This window comes from Triticum aestivum, chromosome 1A (genome assembly GCF_018294505.1).
Source record: "Triticum aestivum cultivar Chinese Spring chromosome 1A, IWGSC CS RefSeq v2.1, whole genome shotgun sequence".
Lineage (NCBI taxonomy): Eukaryota > Viridiplantae > Streptophyta > Magnoliopsida > Poales > Poaceae > Triticum > Triticum aestivum.
Genome location: NC_057794.1, coordinates 471,237,192 through 471,256,692, shown reverse-complemented (window position 1 = coordinate 471,256,692; position 19,501 = coordinate 471,237,192). Strand labels below are relative to the sequence as shown.

At 43.2% G+C, this 19,501-nt stretch overlaps 1 protein-coding gene across 1 annotated transcript; it reads right to left on the bottom strand.

Moving 5' to 3' along the window:
* Window positions 1–3,252: 3,252 nt before the first annotated feature.
* On the bottom strand, window positions 3,253–9,487 carry LOC123057822 (serine/threonine-protein kinase Nek4). The gene is made up of 15 exons (XM_044480708.1): window positions 9,255–9,487; window positions 8,726–8,938; window positions 8,557–8,623; window positions 8,408–8,473; window positions 8,276–8,322; window positions 8,152–8,197; window positions 7,974–8,054; window positions 7,854–7,896; window positions 7,698–7,747; window positions 7,304–7,385; window positions 7,161–7,210; window positions 6,204–6,277; window positions 5,794–5,845; window positions 4,997–5,641; window positions 3,253–4,912 (listed from the first exon to the last, which is right to left on the bottom strand). The coding sequence occupies exons 2-15, from the start codon at window positions 8,821–8,823 to the stop codon at window positions 3,473–3,475; spliced, it is 2,841 nt and encodes a 946-aa protein (XP_044336643.1). The 5' UTR covers window positions 8,824–8,938; window positions 9,255–9,487; the 3' UTR covers window positions 3,253–3,472.
* Window positions 9,488–19,501: the final 10,014 nt, after the last annotated feature.

Here is a 19,501-nt window from a genome sequence, read left to right as displayed (position 1 = left end):
TCAAAGAGCATCATATATAATGTCAGCTTTCCAAGACTTCTGTGAACATAAAGCGGACTTGAGTGGGATTAATTTTGGAGTGATTACCTTATTGCCAAAAGGTGCACATGCTGACAAAATCCAGAAGTTCATCCCCATTTGCTTGATGTGGGTTTTGCAATTAATTTGTTACGACTTAGGATAATAAGCTCACGAGCATCTACAATTTGACTTGTTAGTGGTCTAAGTTCAAAAGTCATACATGAAACCTTACATGAAATCCATTTGAAGAAACTTACATGGTCTTCAAAGTAGATTTTGAGAAGGCATATGACAAAGTTAAATGACCATTTATGCAGCAAGCCATGCACATGAAGGGCTTTAGTTGGGCATGGAGGAATCAGGTGGATTCTTTTGTCAAGAAAGGTAGTGTTGGGATAAAGGTGAGTGATGACATTGGTCATTATTTTCAAACACATAAAGGCCTGAGACAAGGAAACCCGATGTCTCTGATTCTGTTCAACATTGTGGCAGACATGCTGACAGTTCTCATAGGTCGGGCCAAGGAGAAAGGCTTGGTAGGTGGTCTTGTTCCCCATTTGGTGGACGGGGGCGTCTCTATCCTACAATATGCGGATGACACTATTATCTTCATGGAGCATGACCTTGCAAAGGCGAGGAATATGAAACTAGTGTTGTGCCTGTTTGAACAACTGTCTGGTCTAAAGATCAACTTCCACAAGAGTGAATTGTTTTGCTTTGGTAGGGCCAAAGATGACCAAGACAGTTATAGGCAATTGTTCGATTGTGAACTGGGGTCATTGCCGTTCAGCTATCTAGGCATTCCCATCCATCATAGGAAATTAACTAATATGGAGTGGAAATGTATCGAAGATTGATTCGAGAAGAAACTAAGCTGCTGGAAGGGTAAGCTTATGTCATATGAAGGACGACTAGTATTGATAGATTTGGTATTCACGAGTATGCCAATGTTCCTTCTATCTTTCTTTGAGGTGCCCAAAGGGGTACGAAGGAGACTAGACTTCTATCGATCTCGTTTGTTTCTGGCAGTTAGACGAGGTTAAGACAAAGTATCGTCTGGCAAGATGGGATATTATTTGTCGACCAAAAGACCACGGGGGTCTTGGGATCGAGAACCTCGAGATTAAAAATAAATGCATGTTGAGCAAATGGCTATATAGGCTATCACAGGAATCGGAGGGTATGTGGGCACAAATCTTGAGAAATAAATACTTGCACTCTAAAACACTCGCTTAGGTTATCGTAAAACCTAATGATTCACCATTTTGGAAGGGACTCATGAGAGCGAAAGAAATCTTCTTCTATAGAATGAAATTCATTGTTGGGGACGGAACAACAACAAGGTTTTGGGAAGACACATGGTTAGGTGACACACCACTAGCTCTCCAATATTCTTCCCTGTATCATATTGCTCAACTTAAGGAGGATTACGTAGCAATTTTATAGACGGTACCTTTGAATATCTAATTCAGGAGGTCTCTAGTAGGGGAGCGATGGAATTCCTGGTTACACTTAGTGAGGAGGTTGATAGACGTTCAACTATCTGATCAGGGAGACACCTTAAATTGGAAGCTAACGGCTAATGGAGTGTTCACGGTCAAATCAATGTACTTACACCTTATTAATTCTGGCCCAATCCCAAGATCGATACACATTTGAAAAGTTAAGGTTCCCTTGCGAATTAAAATTTTTATGTGGTTTGTGCATAAGCAAGTGATCCTTACCAAAGATAACTTACTAAAGCGACGATGGGTAGGTAGTCCATGATGTTGCTTTTGTGTTCACGACGAAACAATTCAACATTTATTTCTTAATTGCCCTCTTGCGAAGTTACTTTGGCGATCCGTTCATATAGCTTTTAATATTACTCCTCTAGTTAGCATTGACGCGTTGTTTGGGACGTGGCTAAATGGAGTGAATCCAGATATTGCGTCAAGTATTCGGATTGGAATATGCGCATTCCTTTGGGCTATATGGAACTGCGGGAACGATATGATTTTTAACAGACTTTATATGATTAACTTCTTGCAGGTTATCTTCAGGGCTACGGCATAGATCCGTACGTGGTTGCTACTCACTCCTACGGGCTCCAGGGAGCATTTGGCTACTGGGTGCAACCGGTGGGAGATGGTAGCACGAGCTATCTTCAACCGATTTGGATGGTGGTTGCATAATAAGATAGGTCCTTGATGTCCTTTCGTCCAGCCGGTTGTGGCTTTCAGATGCTTATTTTTATTTTGCTTCTTTTGTGAGTTGTACTTTGCAGACCATACTATTTGTTTTGTTGAACTTACTTTAATAAAGTGGCCGCATGCATCTGTCCGATGCAGAGGCCGAGGGATGACCTCCTTTTCGGAAAAAAAAATCAAAAGTCTAGCTTCTTGAAAGCTCTGACTACTAAGCTGACCTCATCATGTCCAAGATTAGTAGGAACATCATGGATGGGGTCTTGATTTTGCATGAAATTTTGGAACATATCAAGTTTTGAAAGCATGAGATGGTAGTAATCAAGCTTGGTTTTAAGAAAGCATATGACAAGGTGAACTACCAGTTTCTCTTTGACTGCCGAGCAAAAAGGTTCCAACCTAAAATGGATTGCCTGGATGAAAAGTGTAGTCACCCAAGGGATGATCTGATTTACAAACGGATTGCCATTTTTCGATATGTCGATGGTACCATTTTATTCATCAGGGATGACATGGAGGGGGCATGGAAATTGAAGCCACTATTATACTTTGTTCGAAATGATGTCTGGTCTAAGAATCAACTTAGAGAAAAGTGAGGTCTTGATGGTACCTAAGGAATAAAAAAAAATAGAACAATATGGTGATCTGTCCAACTGTTAAGGGGTTGATGGCCTATCAAATACTCCCTCCATTCCACAATGTAGTGCACCCGTGCTTTCCGAGATCTACATTGTGGAATGGAGGGAGTATATGGGACTGTGTTAGTGCTAGCAGACTAAAAGTATCTAACTGGAAACTGTAAGGACAAACTTAAGGCACGGCTGGTTGGATGGGTGGATGGATTGGAGGATCCACATCTATAGGGGAAAGAGTGACTTTGACAAATGCTTCTCTGACTAATACAGTACATCAATACCACATTACCTTATTTCTCATGTGCTAAGACAATTTCTAGGGGAGTAGCTGCAGTAATCTGGTCACTTTGAAGACCGGAAAAGCAGCATGTTTTGATCACGTTTTCCCACGTGTTCCGACGAATGCGATGTATGCAGAAGTTAAACCATTTGCAGTACTGAAGGGACATTTATTCTGTTTACAAGTCTTGGCTATGTACAACATACGCCACAAAGAATGGTTGAATCAAAAGGAAAAACCAGGCAACACAAACCACACGCTGTTATAAAACCAAGCGAGTTTCGGTAAGCTCGGAGCACAAGGGGGGAGCAAGCAAAAAGTGCCCCTCCGGGCTACAAAGATACAGATACTCACATAGACGTGCGACTTGCTTCGTCATTCATCATCCCTTTAAAGCTTCTGGCCAGCCAGATTGCCGTCTCTCTTGGGGAGACCTTCATCTTCCCGAATGGCTTCAGAACAATGGCAAGCTCCTCCAACCTGTTGTCTTCCAGTAGGTCCGCGGAGAGCTCAAGGAGCCCCTCAAGAGCCTCGGCCCGCTGCCTAAATGACGTGACGTCGAGCATTTCCTTAGCAGGGGATGTCTCCTCCTTGACAACGATGTTGGCCTCAGAGATGTAAGATCTCACATCGACGATGGCACTAGATAATCTTGCTGTGTCTGAGCTGGCTGGTATCTTGCAGGCAGCATTGCTTCCCAAGACATGCTGTTCGGAAGCAACTGAGGGAAGAGGTGTAGAAGGCAGTGAGTTTAATGAGCATGAGCTGCTTCTTACTTCCAGATCTTCTCTTACCACATTCAGAAGTTTGCTGACATCCATGTTCTGAGTTTCCCCTTGACCATTTTCTGATGTTGGCTGCTCATTGCAGACATTGAGATTGATTTGCCGAATGGCATCATCAACCAGTGGGTTTAAATGAGGACCTGTTTCTTTCTTCATTGATGTTTGTTTCTTCATTGACTGAACAGAATTGGGTCCCTTCTCCAACATTGCACCTTCTGCTGTTGAAATGGAAGAACCGTATGGTGGCATCGATGAGAGAAGCTCTTGGACAGTAAATTTATCCTCACCACTTTGGAATGTGGCCATATTCTGCCCATGCTTACTGGATTGCACATCATCCTTGCAAACAAACTCCTGTTCAAAGCTTGGAATGAATGGACCCAAAGCAGAGCTCAGGCTTGAATCATTACTAACCACACTCCTCTGCAAATTGTCTCTGCTAATTTCTGAACGTGGTATGGCTGTAAGGCCATTGTCTTCCGTGGCAACAGCATCAGGCACTGAGCTTGTGTGCGATGAAATCAAGCAGGCTGGTGGGTTAGGTTCAGATAGCTCAGACTGGTCGATCTTTTCAACACAACCAACTGTTGAACTTGAGCAAGGACTGATGTCTTCCTTAGTTGCCACAGTAAACAATTCTCGGGGAGCAGATTTTGCATGTGAGTTGTTTGGCATGATGTTCAGTCCTTCTGAAGGAATTTTGGATGGCCTTACAATAAGTGGAAGATCACCAGGGGTAGTATCTGGAGAATGGGTAGGTTGGCATGGACTTTTCTCACCCTCCACCATGGCCTTAGTTTGAGCTCCTTTTTGCACAGTGGCTGGGAGGCCAGTTGTCCCTACCCCCGCTCGTCGCTGAGGGCTAGCCCGTCTAGTAGCACTAGTTGGGGTCTTGATTTTTGACTTTGCTGAAACTGCAGAACCATTTTCTATGACCTGTTTGGCAGGTTCAGGAGTTGATGACCGAACGGTTTTGATATTTGAACGGTGTTCCACAATAGGTAACTGCATGACCAATAGCAGGAGTCAGTGGTTAGCAATAAAAGCTAATTGGATTTTGTTTATGATATAAAAGAAGTAGGTTCATACCAGTTGCTTCGAGGGTGGTGATGCTTGAACTGAATTCACGCATCCATCGTTGGTACTGACCAATCCATGAGATGAATCATCACCAGACCTTGATCTGCATGAAGCATTGTTGTTAAACCTTGAAGTATCTGATGGTTGCTCTGCTTCATTCTTACTACTGACTGCAGAACTCGGCTTTACGCCTCTAGTTCTTGCCGGAGTACTGCTTTCTCTAAGCCTGCTCTCCTCTCTTAAGGTTGTCATTATCTTCTCAATGATTTTCGGTTGCTTAGTCTCACCCCTGTGATGCTGATCCATGGATTTAGATGAATCTTGTCTTTTCAGGTCTTTGTTGCCTCTGAGATCTTCTGGCGTTGCCCACTTCTCATCTGAGTTATCTCGATCCACATCATGAACGCTTCGAGTATCAATGACCTTGGTGTCAGTACTTGCAGCTCCACCTGATGTGCTTCTGTCACTTGATAGTGTGCTGTCTATATCACTACTAGACATGCTGCTGCTTTGGCTTTCAGACATGCTTCTCTGACTGCTCCGTGAAGTGGACAATGATTTCGGTGGTGTTCGCATGGTATTTGAAGCATCATAAAGAGCACGACATTGATCAACATAAGGCTGCAGATATGGGTTCTTCAGAATCTCCGATGCCTGTTCACAGGACATTACATTTTATTCAGAGATCATGTTGTACTTGTAAACTCTTGTTCTTTCATAATAAAGAATAGCTACGGCCTTTCGAAAGAAAGAGTGGAAAGAGACAAGGCTATAGTCAGAAGGTTTCCAGCTTCATAGTAGCTTACAGTAGGTCGATGCTCAGGATTCTTCCGCAACATAATTTTGATAAGAGATTTCCTGTATTTAACAGCAAAAGGGGAAACCATTAGAGTGGTATATTCTTTGCGAAGCTACCAAATCATTACTTGGTTGTGAAGCATAAGAATTGAGGATGATGACTTAAAATATGTTATTGAAATGAGACAAATGATAAGACTTAAAAAGGACACACACTTACGACTTAAAAGAGACATAAACTGTAATACACCAACATCAGTACAGATGCTACCAAATCATTACTTGGTTCTGAAGCATAAGAACCAAGGATGATTACCACATTACAGATCATGTGATTGAAATGAGACAAATGACAAGACAACTTTTAACAAATGTATAGCTTTTACACAACCGACTCTATGAAGAAAAGTGCACGTACATAGAAGAGGAGTAGCAGGTAGGCAAGGGACCCATCGCGGACCTATTTATCTTACTTATCAATCCAGCCATATCCTGCAAGCATTCTTAATCGGGTAAGTCCACTGATTTGTTAAAGAAAACTGCAAATAGTAGCGTCACCAAGTAACAACCAGGAAACCCAACATTGCAGATTTTTTATTGTAGAGTTTTACCAGATCATACTAATTTTATTTCACCATTTTCTTGTAGACAATATTTTGGATACCTCATATGTTCCAAACTTTGATACTATATGTAACTAAATAGTTATCTTTGGATGAATCATAAACACCATTAGCAATATTTTTTACAAAAGCAAATATATAATTGACCAACTTATATAGAAGTTACTTGAAATGTTGCAAGAATAATTAAAAAAAACTTTAATGCTCAAATGCTCTAAAATATGAATAGTTATATGTGAGCCAGTACATGTCAATTATGAACTGATTTTTTTTTTTTTGAAAAGGAGGTTAAACCCCCGGCCTCTGCATCAATCGATGCATGCAGCCATCTTTATGAACTGATATACTAATTTAGTTCTTTTTACTTAATTTAGGCAATATCCCATGGTAATTGCTTTGTTCATGTAATTTGGCCTAAAGCACTTCTGAATATTGTCTCAAAAAGAATCTTTACATAGGAAATAAGTTTACATGCAGAGTTAGTTTATGTTCCATTTTGTATTGTATAGTATCTGCAAAGTATTTCCGTAAGAGAATATGCAGGGTGGACTACAGAGCTAACCAGATCTTAGCTAGTTCTACCAAAATATTGCAGTTTTTTCAACATAGGAGTATTAAACTACTAAGCCAGAAAAACTATAACGGATACGAGCCCATTCGGAATGTAAGATGGAAAAGGTAAATATTCAACTTATAATCCACCCAGGATAGCAATGATTCTCAAGCAAAAAATATATCAGGTAAGAGCTCACAAAAGCCTTGAAAGCAGGTCGATGGGCCGCCATCTCATACATACAGCATCCTGTAAAAGACAAAGTTATATTAAATTCATAAGCAAATATGTGGTAATCTAGGAATAGTACAGAAACATTAGCCTGATGTTAATTATTTTTACCAAGCGACCAAATGTCCGACTTGAATCCATAGGGAATGTCTGTAAGCAGCTCCGGGCACATGTAATTCGGTGTTCCGACGACCTAAAGGAAACATAATAGCATTAGTATCCAGCAAGAGTCTGAGCATATAAAAATGATCCTGACTTTATGTACTCCACAATACAGATGAATTTACGCGCCTACATTGTTTGTGGTTAATAAGGGAAGAGGAAGACGATAAATAGCATGAGGTATATGCGCATGACAAACATCATGCTGTCATTGATGATGTAACATATGAGAGAGGTATTAATAGCTCAATAAATGGAATGCCCTTCTAACAGTAGGAAAGGCTATGGCAATGCAAATGTTTTAAGCAGAGGTCATCGGAGGATATAGGAAAAAGGATCATACTGAAGAAGTTAAATCATCTTCCTTCAGAGTCTTGGCTAGGCCAAAATCTCCTGCATGCAAAACAATGGATTGTTAAATGTTAATTGATAAAACAAAAGGTTAAATTGTAGTGTGAAATAACTTGCAGTACTGTACTATCTGTAATCAGGAACTGACCAAGGCGTATATCATGATCTTTGGTGAGAAATATGTTGGAGCACTGCAATTATGAGGAACAATTGTCAACCATACCACTGCATAAAATAATTGGCGATGACTATACCCATTGTTGCTTACCTTCAGATCACGATGCAACACATAGTTCGAATGCAAGTAGTCAACAGCCAATACCAACTGTGCGAACCATTTCAGCAATTTCTGAGGAACAATCAGTGATCAATCAGTATTATGAACTCGATGTTGGATTTATTTTTAATTTAATTCAGATGAAAATTAGAGATAAGTTATCTCATACCTCCTCAGGAAAGTAAGTACCATTTAACTTCTTCATCAGCTCATCCCTGTTATTAAAGAACAAAATACAATTTAAGAGACATGGAAACAAGAAACTGAACTCCAAAGCGCCGAATAACACTCACACATCCCCCCCTTCGCAGTAGCCCGTGATGATGCAGACATAGCAACCCTGCATAACTCTCCTTGTCAGTAAATAAGTTCAGTTGAAATTTCAAACCCAACAAGCAAGGTAAAATAAAGGTTAAAATAAAAACCTTCTCAACCCAGGCCTCTTTGAACTCTACGATGTAAGGATGTTGTAGTCGAGCAATCAGAGCCATCTGCAATTTACTTCCCACTTAATCAATTCCTCCCCAAAACAGCACCAATCAATCAACAAACAAAGCCCAAGGGCTTCACAAACCTCTTGATGAGCGGACTTGCGGCAGCGCTCCGTCTGCCTGGCAAGGCGGATTTTCTTCAGCACATACCTGCCAATCAAATCACAGGCACACACGCTGTTGCTGTCACCTGCATTCGAAGGGTGGAAACAGAATCTTGGAACGGAAAAAGAACTACTATATCGTACGTACTTCTTCTTCTCGATCTTGTGATTCACAAGGATGGCGGCGCCGAAGGCGCCGCGCCCAATCTGCTCCATGATCTCGTACTGGTCCATCCGAGACTCCATTACAGAAAATAGTCACAGCCTTTCACTGCAGCAAGTCGCCTCTGATTAGGAATCAAATTCCTCCTGCCGTGCCCATGCTGCGGTTCAAACGCCTGCGCATCCTCACCACCAGGTCCTGCGAAAAGCAGCGGGACAAGTGCATAAGCCAAACAACTTTTACCAAAGCGTACTCGCGTCACGTGCCACCCAACCCAATCAAAATCCCACGGCACCCAGCCCAGTAGTACTCGCTGCCTTTTCTTAGAAAGGAGACCAGGAGAGGCACTGTTTGAACTAGGCGAGAGATTACAGATTAGCACGGGAACCGATGAACTACTCCGCAGATACAGAGAGAGAAACGGAGAGGGCATCAGTTATCCAGAACAGTAGCGGCAGGTTTGCGGATCACACCAACCGCGCGCGACCGGGCCGAGGCAGGGGGGCTTGCTTACCGCGGGGCAGTCCGGCTGCATTGGCCGGCGGGCGGCGGCGCCGGAGGGGATCTCCGGCCGGCCTCGCTGGCCGGCTCGCGCGGCTGGAGCTCGTGCGCCTGCGGCTTCGGCGGGGGGCACACTCCTCGCTGGCGGTCGCCTCGGCTGTGATTTGTTAATGTTTTGGTGGATGGAGCCTTTGATGCGGCGTGACGGTGTTGGTTGAAGGCGAACGAGTTTGCTCCGTGGCTTTGCTTAGCTTGCTTATATACGCAGCATCGCCGCAACAGCGAGTGGTGGCGATGGCCTGACGGGGTTGGGGTTAAAAGCTGGGGTGGTGCTAATCAGGGGAATTAATTAAATTAAGCGAGGGAGATGCCTGGTGGCTTAAAAGGGACATTTCAACTTGTAGAGCGTATCTCCCACTAAGTACTGTCTTGGTTGCTGGGTGGGTACTCCATTTGATTTTATTTACTTCGCATATTAGCTTTGTGTCAAGTCAAAAAAATTAAACTTCCATCAAGTTTATACAAAAAAACACTAACATCCACAATACCAAATCAATACTCACTCCGTAAAAAAGAAATATAAGAATGTTTAAATCACTAAATAGTGATCTAAACGCTATTATATAATATATTTATTTACAGAGGGAGTACCATTAGAATCACCATTCAAAATATCTTCATATCATATATATTTTTGTTATGAAAGTTTAGATTGTTTTTTATAAACTTGAACAAACATTATAAAGTTTGACTTAGGTCAAAACTAATATACGGAGTAAATAAAAACGAATGGAGCAACTCCAGGTCCATTGTATTGGTGACAAAAAATTGATACGGGTTCATAAATTATGGAAAAGGAACATATGGACGCCAGTCAATATAAGGATTTTTTTTTTGCAAAAGATGGATATTAAATAGAATACCATGGCCGTCGGCAAGGCAAAAAGAAGAATATCGGCATTGGATAGGAACGCACCCTTGAATTCCCGTGAAGTGTTTGTTTTAACAATATTTTGAACCTTCTATACTATCCTGTATTCCAAACATATAACCGTACTTAATTGGTAATGCCACTTTATGTAGTAGTTGAGTGATCACATCATCTGAGGACTATCTTTGTGCCAAACAAATAAAAATGGTACTTTAAAGCCAATTGAGTTGTAGATGTTTATTAGAGGAATTCTTTTTTATTCGTTCACTTGGTACGATTTTTGTGAATTTACATTGCAGAGCATCATTGCTACTTTTTTGTACATCCTTGAAAAGAGCATCATTGCTGGTTCGTAACAACTTTTCAAGAAGGCTCCCGCCATGTTTTTATATTTAGATAGCTCACTATTCAATGTTTTTATTTTTAGTTTTTTTTCGACGAAGGATGGATTTTATTGACTCAAAAAAAGTATCAAGTGGATACAATATAATGAGCACACACCTTGTCTCTGCATAATTAGGATGCATACAGCCAACTTAACACATACACACACATGAAAACACACCAGCAAGTAGCAAAAGTCCTAATACCAAGAACAAGAAAAAAAAAGTCCCAAAGTGATCAGATCAGCGATCGACAAACTACAACTAAGACCATATCCGCACCGACCATTGACGCCACATGGATTAATAAGATCTTCAATGGCAACACCTTCATCGTCGGATCCAACCACAAAGGTTAGAGGCAAAGTTTTCACCCTGAAGAATCAGTCCGGACATATCCGAACAATGCCTCCAACAAGGTAACGACGTGAAAAACATCGTCATTGCCAGCTATAACCACTTGGGTCTGGCATAGGTTTTCACTCCGGAGTTCGAGACCGGGTGATCACAACATGATAGCTTACTATTCATGTTGAATGGTACTCTCAGCATGTTTTCATTGTGTGAACAACAAAGTGAAAATTCGCAAGGGCACGTAGTTACGGCGGCATGCACAGTCATTAGATTTCCGGGAGAGGGGACACCAAGTTCCAAATTGTTGTTTGTGAAACTTATTGATTTTGTCGTTTGTTCATATCAAATTTCAACACTTGAAACATGATGAAGTTTTAAAATTTTGTCAAAATGTATTCAAGAGTGATCTTATTTGAAAGCCCGCGTCACAAAGAACATGAATATGCAAAATGAAACCTAATTTGGGCTTTCAGTTCAAAAGATTCAGAATTAAAAGGAAAAAGATGGGGTTGATGCCCTCGCCCCTGCATGTCATAGATCCTCTTCCAACTACGGAGCTGCTACATCTCGAATCATAGGAGCGGTTCAATGCAGTGGTCGTCAGTTCTGGCGCCAAATTTTGGTTGATTTGAGCTTCTAACTCCTTTCTGATTGTGCCGCTACAAAATAACTCCTTTCTTTACCCTCGTCAACTTGCTTGACAGCCTGCTGGAGCATCGTGCATGACAGATCGGTATACGCAGATCTGAGGATACGGGTATGCTGCATCTTGTATATACAGTATTATATTCGATGCAACAATCCAATCCAATAAATATAATTGATATATGAAGTTCTGAACGCATCTTCTGTCTTAGCTCATCATCAGGTATCTTGGCTTATATCCTGTTTGAGAGGGGCCAGGGGTAACAAAGAAATAACTTGTTAATTATATTATCGCTCACATGTATACCTCAACTTGACTGCCATTTTGTAATGCATGGCTTGTTCATTTCATTGCGTTGCACTAAAGAGTGGTTGATTAAGGTGAAAGATACAAAGGATGGTTCAATAATGAGGGATTTTAGTTTCAACAAAGGACGTGTCTTTTTGTAAAATAAATAAACCCTCACATCTACGGGTCTACCTTGATTTGAACTATGGTACTACGGAATTCTCCTCCTCGATGTCCAAGAACACCCCGGATGTAACTTTCCCTATTTGTACTCCAACTCTTGCCGTTTCCGGCGTTAAGTTATATTTATTTTCTCGGGTTCGGATTTTGTCTCCGTGTGTTGTTGTCTTTGCCTTGCATCTCATATCCTGTCATCATGTGCATTGCATTTGCATACGTGTTCGTCTCATGCATTCGAGCATTTTCCCCGTTGTCCGTTTTGCATTCCGGCGCTTCGTTCTCCTCCGATGGCCATTTCTAACTTTCTTTCGTGTGTGAGGATTAAACATTTTCGAATTGGACCGAGACTTGCCAAGCGGCCTTGGTTTACTACCGGTAGACCGCCTGTCAAGTTTCGTATCATTTGGACTTCGTTTGATACTCCAACGGTTAACCGAGGGACCGAAAAAGCCTCGTGTGTGTTGCAGCCCAACACCCCTCCAATTTGGCCCAAAACCCACCAAACTCTACTCCATATCCTAGAGCGTTCGATCACGATCGCGTGGCCGAAAACCGCACCTCATTTGGACTCTCCTAGCTCCATCTATGCCTATAAATAGCCCCCCCCCCCGTTTTTCGGATCTCTCTCCCTCTCCGAAACCCTAGCCAAAAAAAACAGAGATCCCGCCGCCAACGGACATGTCCGGAGCCTAGCCGGACACGTCCGCCGCGCCCCCTCGCACACTCCCCAAGCGCCACGTGGCACCGGCCACACCCGCTGCCGCCGGGCCCAAGGCCCGTAGCCGGCCCCCGACGCCACCTCCGCGGGCCAGAGGAGCCCCGCGCCTCCCGGCCTCCTCCCGCCACCATCTCCCTCGGCTCAGGCGGCCGGAGCCGCCACCGCCACCGCGCCGGACCCCGCCGCCGTGCTCCATCGTCGGCCGCCTCCGCCGCACCGCCCTTCGTCGCCGGCGCCGACCTCCGCCGCCGTACTCCGGCACGACGCCGCCGCCTCGCCGCCCGCGGGCGCCGCCTCCTCTCCCGCGACGCCGCCCACCGCCTCGCCTCGCCGGATCCGCCCCGGCCCCGCTGCTCCTGCCACCTCCCTCGACTCCGGTGACCCGTCTCCGGCGACCTCGGCGCGGCTGCTACAGGAGCTGCTACAGTGTCGCGCCAGATCTAGATCAAAAAAAAACCCTAGCCGGTTGACTTTTTCCCTGTCCCCCCTAATTTTTGTGCATACTTTGACCTGCCATATCTCCGCATCCCTAGCTCTGTTTTGGACATATAGTATATCAAAATGTTCGCCTCGACAAGTACATCATTTCATTCCATTGCATCATTTGCATTTGAGTTCATCTTGATACCCGAAATGCTGTTAGAAGGAGGCTTCGTGAGTTAATTGTCAGATCTGCTAGTTCATTTTAGACTTTTGTCATTTTTGCCATGATTATTGTGTGCATGATATGCCTGTGAGTCCTTCATATGTTTTGTTAAGCATTTTGTTATCTTTCCAGAGGTGCAACCCATGCATTTTTAGGATGTGTATGGTGACTTGTGCAAGCTTGCAAAGTGAGGCACCCGGTGAATCTGTTTTCACGGACTTAGTAGTTTTCACTAAGCCTGGGATTATTTAGTTCATGATGCCATATGTTTAGCTTGTTTCCTAGTGATCCGTGCCTCTTTTGAGGATGATCAGTAAAGGAGTTTTGTTAATCATGTTATGCTCTATCCATCCATGTCTTTGTTTGCAATTATGGAGCACCCTAGCTTGAGTCAATCGAGCTCTACTTTTGCTTCGTTGTGAATCTGGGCAGATCGTCAACTCGTTTGTGATTTTGCGATGCTATTATAGTTGATCCGTGCATGCTATGCCATTGTTCTTGCCATGTCTAGCTTGTATTTTGTGCCTTCTTAAAGGATGTATGCTTGCCTTGCCATGACTTGCACCATAGTGAGTGCATCGAGCTCGTTTACATGCCTTCGTGAGTTATATTTCAGCATGTCTCAGTTTTCACTAAGTCTGAAAACTGATTGTGTTTTTGCGATGTTCATGTGCTTGTTACTATATTTTGTGATCCCTTTTGGCCCCAGGTCACTTTGGGTCTTTTTGTTAAGCTTGTTGAGTAGCTCCATGCCATGTTCTTACTTGTCTTAATCAGGTCACGTATCATGTTGTTTTGCTGCTCCGAAGAGGGCTTCGTGATCTGAAATTTCAGACAAGTGTTAATTTCACTAAGTCTGAAATATGTTTTGCATTTGCGTTTTTGCCATGCTTGTTTGAACCTCATATTAGATGAATTGGTCGTGGCTCAGTGCTAGTCTTTTGTTAAGCATCTTGTGTGCATCCCTGCCATGTATTTTGTTGTCATGTTTGGTGGCTGTAGCATGTTCGTTTCATTGCATTTAGATGCCTACTTGCTGTAAATCGCAGACTGGTGTCATTCTTAAAACGCTTGCCATTTCCAAACCGTAACTCCGATTCCGATGATCTTTATATCATTTTCAAGCAATTTCATCTCATCTTTCCAGTGGCACCCTTGGAATTCCAAGTTGAGGCCAGGTTCATGCATTTCCTGTCATATCTTGCATTTTGCATCCCGCATCGCATCCCGCATAGCATATCATCATTGCATCGTATCGCTTGATCCTTGCACGTGGTTGATTTTGTCCTTGTTGCTTGTTTGTCTTATTTGGGTAGAGCCGGGAGACGAATTTGCTACCGAGGAGCCCGTTGAGTTTGCTTGTGAGGATCCAGTCAACTCTGACAACTGTGCAGGCAAGATGATCATACCCTCGAAATCACTACTATCTTTGCTATGCTAGTTTGCTCGCTCTTTGCTATGCCAATGCTACGATGCCTACCATTTGCTTGTCAGCCTCCCAATTGCCATGTCAAACCTCTAACCCACCATGTCCTAGCAAACCGTTGATTGGCTATGTTACCGCTTTGCTCAGCCCCTCTTATAGCGTTGCTAGTTGCAGGTGAAGATTGGAGGCCGTTCCTTGTTGGAACACCTTTTATTTACTTGTTGGGATATCATTATATTGCTATTTTATCTTAATGCATCTATATACTTGGTAAAGGGTGGAAGGCTCGGCCTCTCGCCTAGTGTTTTGTTCCACTCTAGCCGCCCTAGTTTCCGTCATATCGGTGTTATGTTCCCGGATTTTGCGTTCCTTACGCGGTTGGGTTATAATGGGAACCCCTTGATATTTCGCCTTGATTAAAGCTTTTCCAGCAATGCCCAACATTGGTTTTACCATTCGCCACCTAGCCCCTTTTCTTTCCCTTGGGTTCTGCAGACTCAAGGGTCATCTTATTTTAACCCCCCCCCCCCCCCCCGGGCCAGTGCTCCTCTGAGTGTTGGTCCCACCGAGCGATGTCCGAGGCTACCAGGGGCAAGTCTGGGCTGGCTTACCCGACGTCTGGCTCATCTGAGTGTGCCCTGAGAAAGAGATATGTGCAGCTCCTATCGGGATTTGTCGGCACATTCGGGCGGTGTTGCTGGTCTTGTTTTAACCTGTCGAAGTGTCTTGAGTTACCAAGATACCGAGTCTAATCGGAACGTCTTGGGAGGAGGTCTATTCCTTCGTTGACCGTGAGAGCTTGTCATGGGCTAAGTTGGGACTCCCCTGCAGGGATTGAACTTTCGAAAGCCGTGCCCGCGATAATGGGCAGATGGGAATTTGTTAATGTCCGGTTGTAGATAACTTGAACTAAACTTAAATAAAATGTATCAATCGTGTGTGTTACCGTGATGGCCCCTTCTCGGTGGAGTCCGGGAAGTGGACACGGTGTTGGAGTTATGCTTGCGCAGGTTGTCCCTCTAGATTCTCACTCGCGCTTTGTCTCCTCTTCTCGCTCTCTTTTGTGAATAAGTTAGCCACCATATATGCTAGTCGCTTGCTGCAGCTCCACATATATATTTGCCTTACCCTTCCTATAAGCTTAAATAGTCTTGATCGCGAGGGTGCGAGATTGCTGAGTCCCTGTGGCTCACAGATTCCTACTATACCAGATGCAGGTCCAGGTGATTCCGCTCCAGATGACGATTATGAGCTCAAGTGGGAGTTCGACGAAGACTCTCAGCGATACTATGTGTCTTTTCCTGACGATCAGTAGTGGTGCCCAGTTGGGGGTGATTGGGACCGTGTCGCATGTTGGGTTATTTTTCTATTTTGGCGTCGTAGTCGGGCCATGAGTGTTTGGATGATGTATGTTATTTATGTACTCTGATGTGATGTGGCGAGTGTAAGCCAACTATGTTATCTCCCCTTTTATTTTATTACATGGGATGTTTGTGATGATTGCCTAACTTGCGACATTGCTTTCAATGCGGTTATGTCTCTAAGTCGTGCCTCGACACGTGGGAGCTATAGCCGCATCGAGGACGTTACAGGTAACAAAGAAATAACTTGTTAATTATATTATTGCTCACATGTATACCTCAACTTGACTGCCATTTTTAATGCATGGCTTGTTCATTTCATTGCGTTGCACTAAAGAGTGGTTGATTAAGGTGAAAGATACAAAGGATGGTTCAATAATGAGGGATTTTAGTTTCAACAAAGGACGTGTCTTTTTGTAAAATAAATAAACCCTCACATCTACGGGTCTACCTTGATTTGAACTATGGTACTACGGAATTCTCCTCCTCGATGTCCAGGAACAGAAGTAAAATGTATGAATATATTCATGTTTTTTTCAAAAAGGTCAACTGCCATATATTTACTAGCACAAACTCTTACACAAACACTTTTACAGAAATTAAAAAAAATAGATTCATATCCTTGGGGTGTTGAAGTCTTGTTCCTCTTGCATCCACTAATGGTCGGCCGTGAGCAAAGATTGTTGTTGCCTCTGGACCTCCGCCTCAGCGGAACAAACTTGTTTAAGCCCAGGAACTTGTAGAAGCAGCGGTCGAAAAGTCGTCGATGTATACCAAAAGATGCTGACGGTCGTGATCTGCGTAAAAAAGCAAATCGCTGCCCCGGCGAATAAAACAAGGGAGATGACGTATAGTATGCCCCAGTTCCAGCCAAACAGAGTTGGGGAGCACAAGCCTCACACACTCTCCACCTAGGACGAGACGACAATCTTCGTTGGTCGGAACTGGAGCCTAGAGACCAATACGTACGACCATGTTGTCCACTCCCTACAACAGCACGATCGAGACAAACTTGCAAGGAAAAAATGCCAAACCCGAAGAACCCGATCTGACCTGAGGACATACCATCTTCCACACGCCTCTTGATGATATGATGAAGCATCACCGGAACTAGGGAGATGCGGGAGACCTTATTCCATGCCGACGACAACATCATCATCTCACCGTCACAGAATGAATATCTATCTAAAGCTCCAAGAGGAGTAAACTATGACTCCCACTGGTAGATCAGGGTCTCCCCGCACACGTCGGCCGGCGATCTACCGATGGAGGAGGACGACTACGATAGCATACCCTAAATCGCCTTTGAGAGGAGATGTGTACCGTGTATGGATATATTCACTTGTGTCGTAATTAAATCAATTATGGCCAAATGATAATTTTAATAGAACATACATGCTTTGGAAGAAACACTCAATATAGCACCAAATTAGATCATGTTCGTGTGTGTTGCCGTGCTCGTAAATTTTTCCTGATATAATGATAAAATTTCAATGAATATATACATATGTGAGAGTTATTTTTCCTTAAAATAATATATTTATATCCATTTTTAGTAAGAAAATTTTAAATATTTTTTAGTAACAGAAAAATGGACACACCTTCTTGATAAGTTCGTAGCATCTATTTATTCGAGCTAGGTGTCGATTTTCTGTCGTTATCAAGTTGAATCTAGAATTTTTTAGGGGGGATCTAGAAATAGTTACGTGAAGTACAATACAAAAGAGAGAACCAATCACCATGTGCCATCAATTTCCTATGAGAATAGCGGCTTTTGTGTTCGTGTTCGTAAAGCTGATATGCATAAAACTTTGTTTCGTGTTCGTAATGCCCCTGTTGACAAGCGATGTGAGGAGAATGTGGCTTATGTTGGGTCTCTTGTTGGTGTTACTCTTGAATTGGACCCTGCTAGTCTCTATAAGCCATAGTATGCTCGCATTTTGTTAGGATGCAGAGATATTGTTGAGATCCCTCCCTCTGCTGAAGGGGTTTTAGTTGATCATTTCTATGAATTTTATTCTAAAGTGGAAATTGTTGGTATTGGAGGGCCTAAGAAAGGATAGAATATTGTATCTGCGGGAAGTAGTTCTCCCCCTTCATTATCCAAACGCCCTAGACTTGATGATTGATAACCCACAAGTATAGGGAATCGCAACAGTTTTCGAGGGTAAAGTACTCAACCCAAATTTATAGATTCGACACAAGAGGAGCCAAAGATTATTTGAAGGTATTAGCAGCTGAGTTGTCAATTCAACCACATCTGGAGATTAATTATCTATAAGAAAGTGATCAGTAGCACAGTAGTTTGATAGTGGTGATAGCAGCAATAGTAACAGTAACAGTGATAGCAGTAATTTTGTAGTAAGTGTAACGGTGATGATAGAAGTAGTAACTTAGCAGAAACAATATGGAAAAGTTCGCAGGCATTGGATCGGTGACTTGTTGGATGATATTCATCATGTGACAGTTAAAACCCAGGGCGATACGGCACTAGCTCCAGTTCATCGATATAATGTAGGCATGTATTCCGTAAATAGTCATATGTGCTTTGTTAAAAGAACTTGCATGACATCTTTTGTCCTACCCTTCCGTGGCAGCGGGGTCCATATTGGAAACTAAGGGATAATAATGCCTCCTTTTAATAGAGAACTGGAACAAAGCATCAACACATAGTGAATACATGAACTCCTCAAACTACGGTCATCACCGGGAGTGGGCCCGGTTATTGTCACACCAGGGTTGTCGGGTCATAACACGTAGTAGGTGACTATAACTTGCAAGATCGGATCTGGAACATGGATATAATGGTGATAACATAAACGGTTCAGATCTGAAATCATGGCACCCGGGCCCAAAGTGACAAGCATTAAGCATAGCAAAGTCATAGCAACAACAATCTAAGAACATAGTGGATACTAGGGATCAGGCCCTAACAAAACTAACTCGATTACATGATGAATCTCATCCAACTCCTCACCGACCAGCGAGCCTACGAAGAAATTACTCACTCCCGGTGGGGAGCATCATGGAATTGGCGATTGAGAAGGGTTGATGATGATGAAGAACGAAGATCCCCCTCTTTGGAGCCCCAAACGGACTCCAGATTTGCCCGCCCAAGGAAGAACAAGGCTTAGTGGTGGCTCCATCTCGTTGATTGTGATAATTCTTTCTCCCCTATTTTTTCTCCAAAAATAGGAATTTATAGTGTCAGGATTGAGGTCTGCAGGCCACCAGGTGGGTACAACCCACCTAGGCGCGCCAGGAGAGGAGGGCGCGCCCTGGTGGGTTGTGCCCACCCAGGGCCCCCTCTCCGGTAGGTCTTGGCTC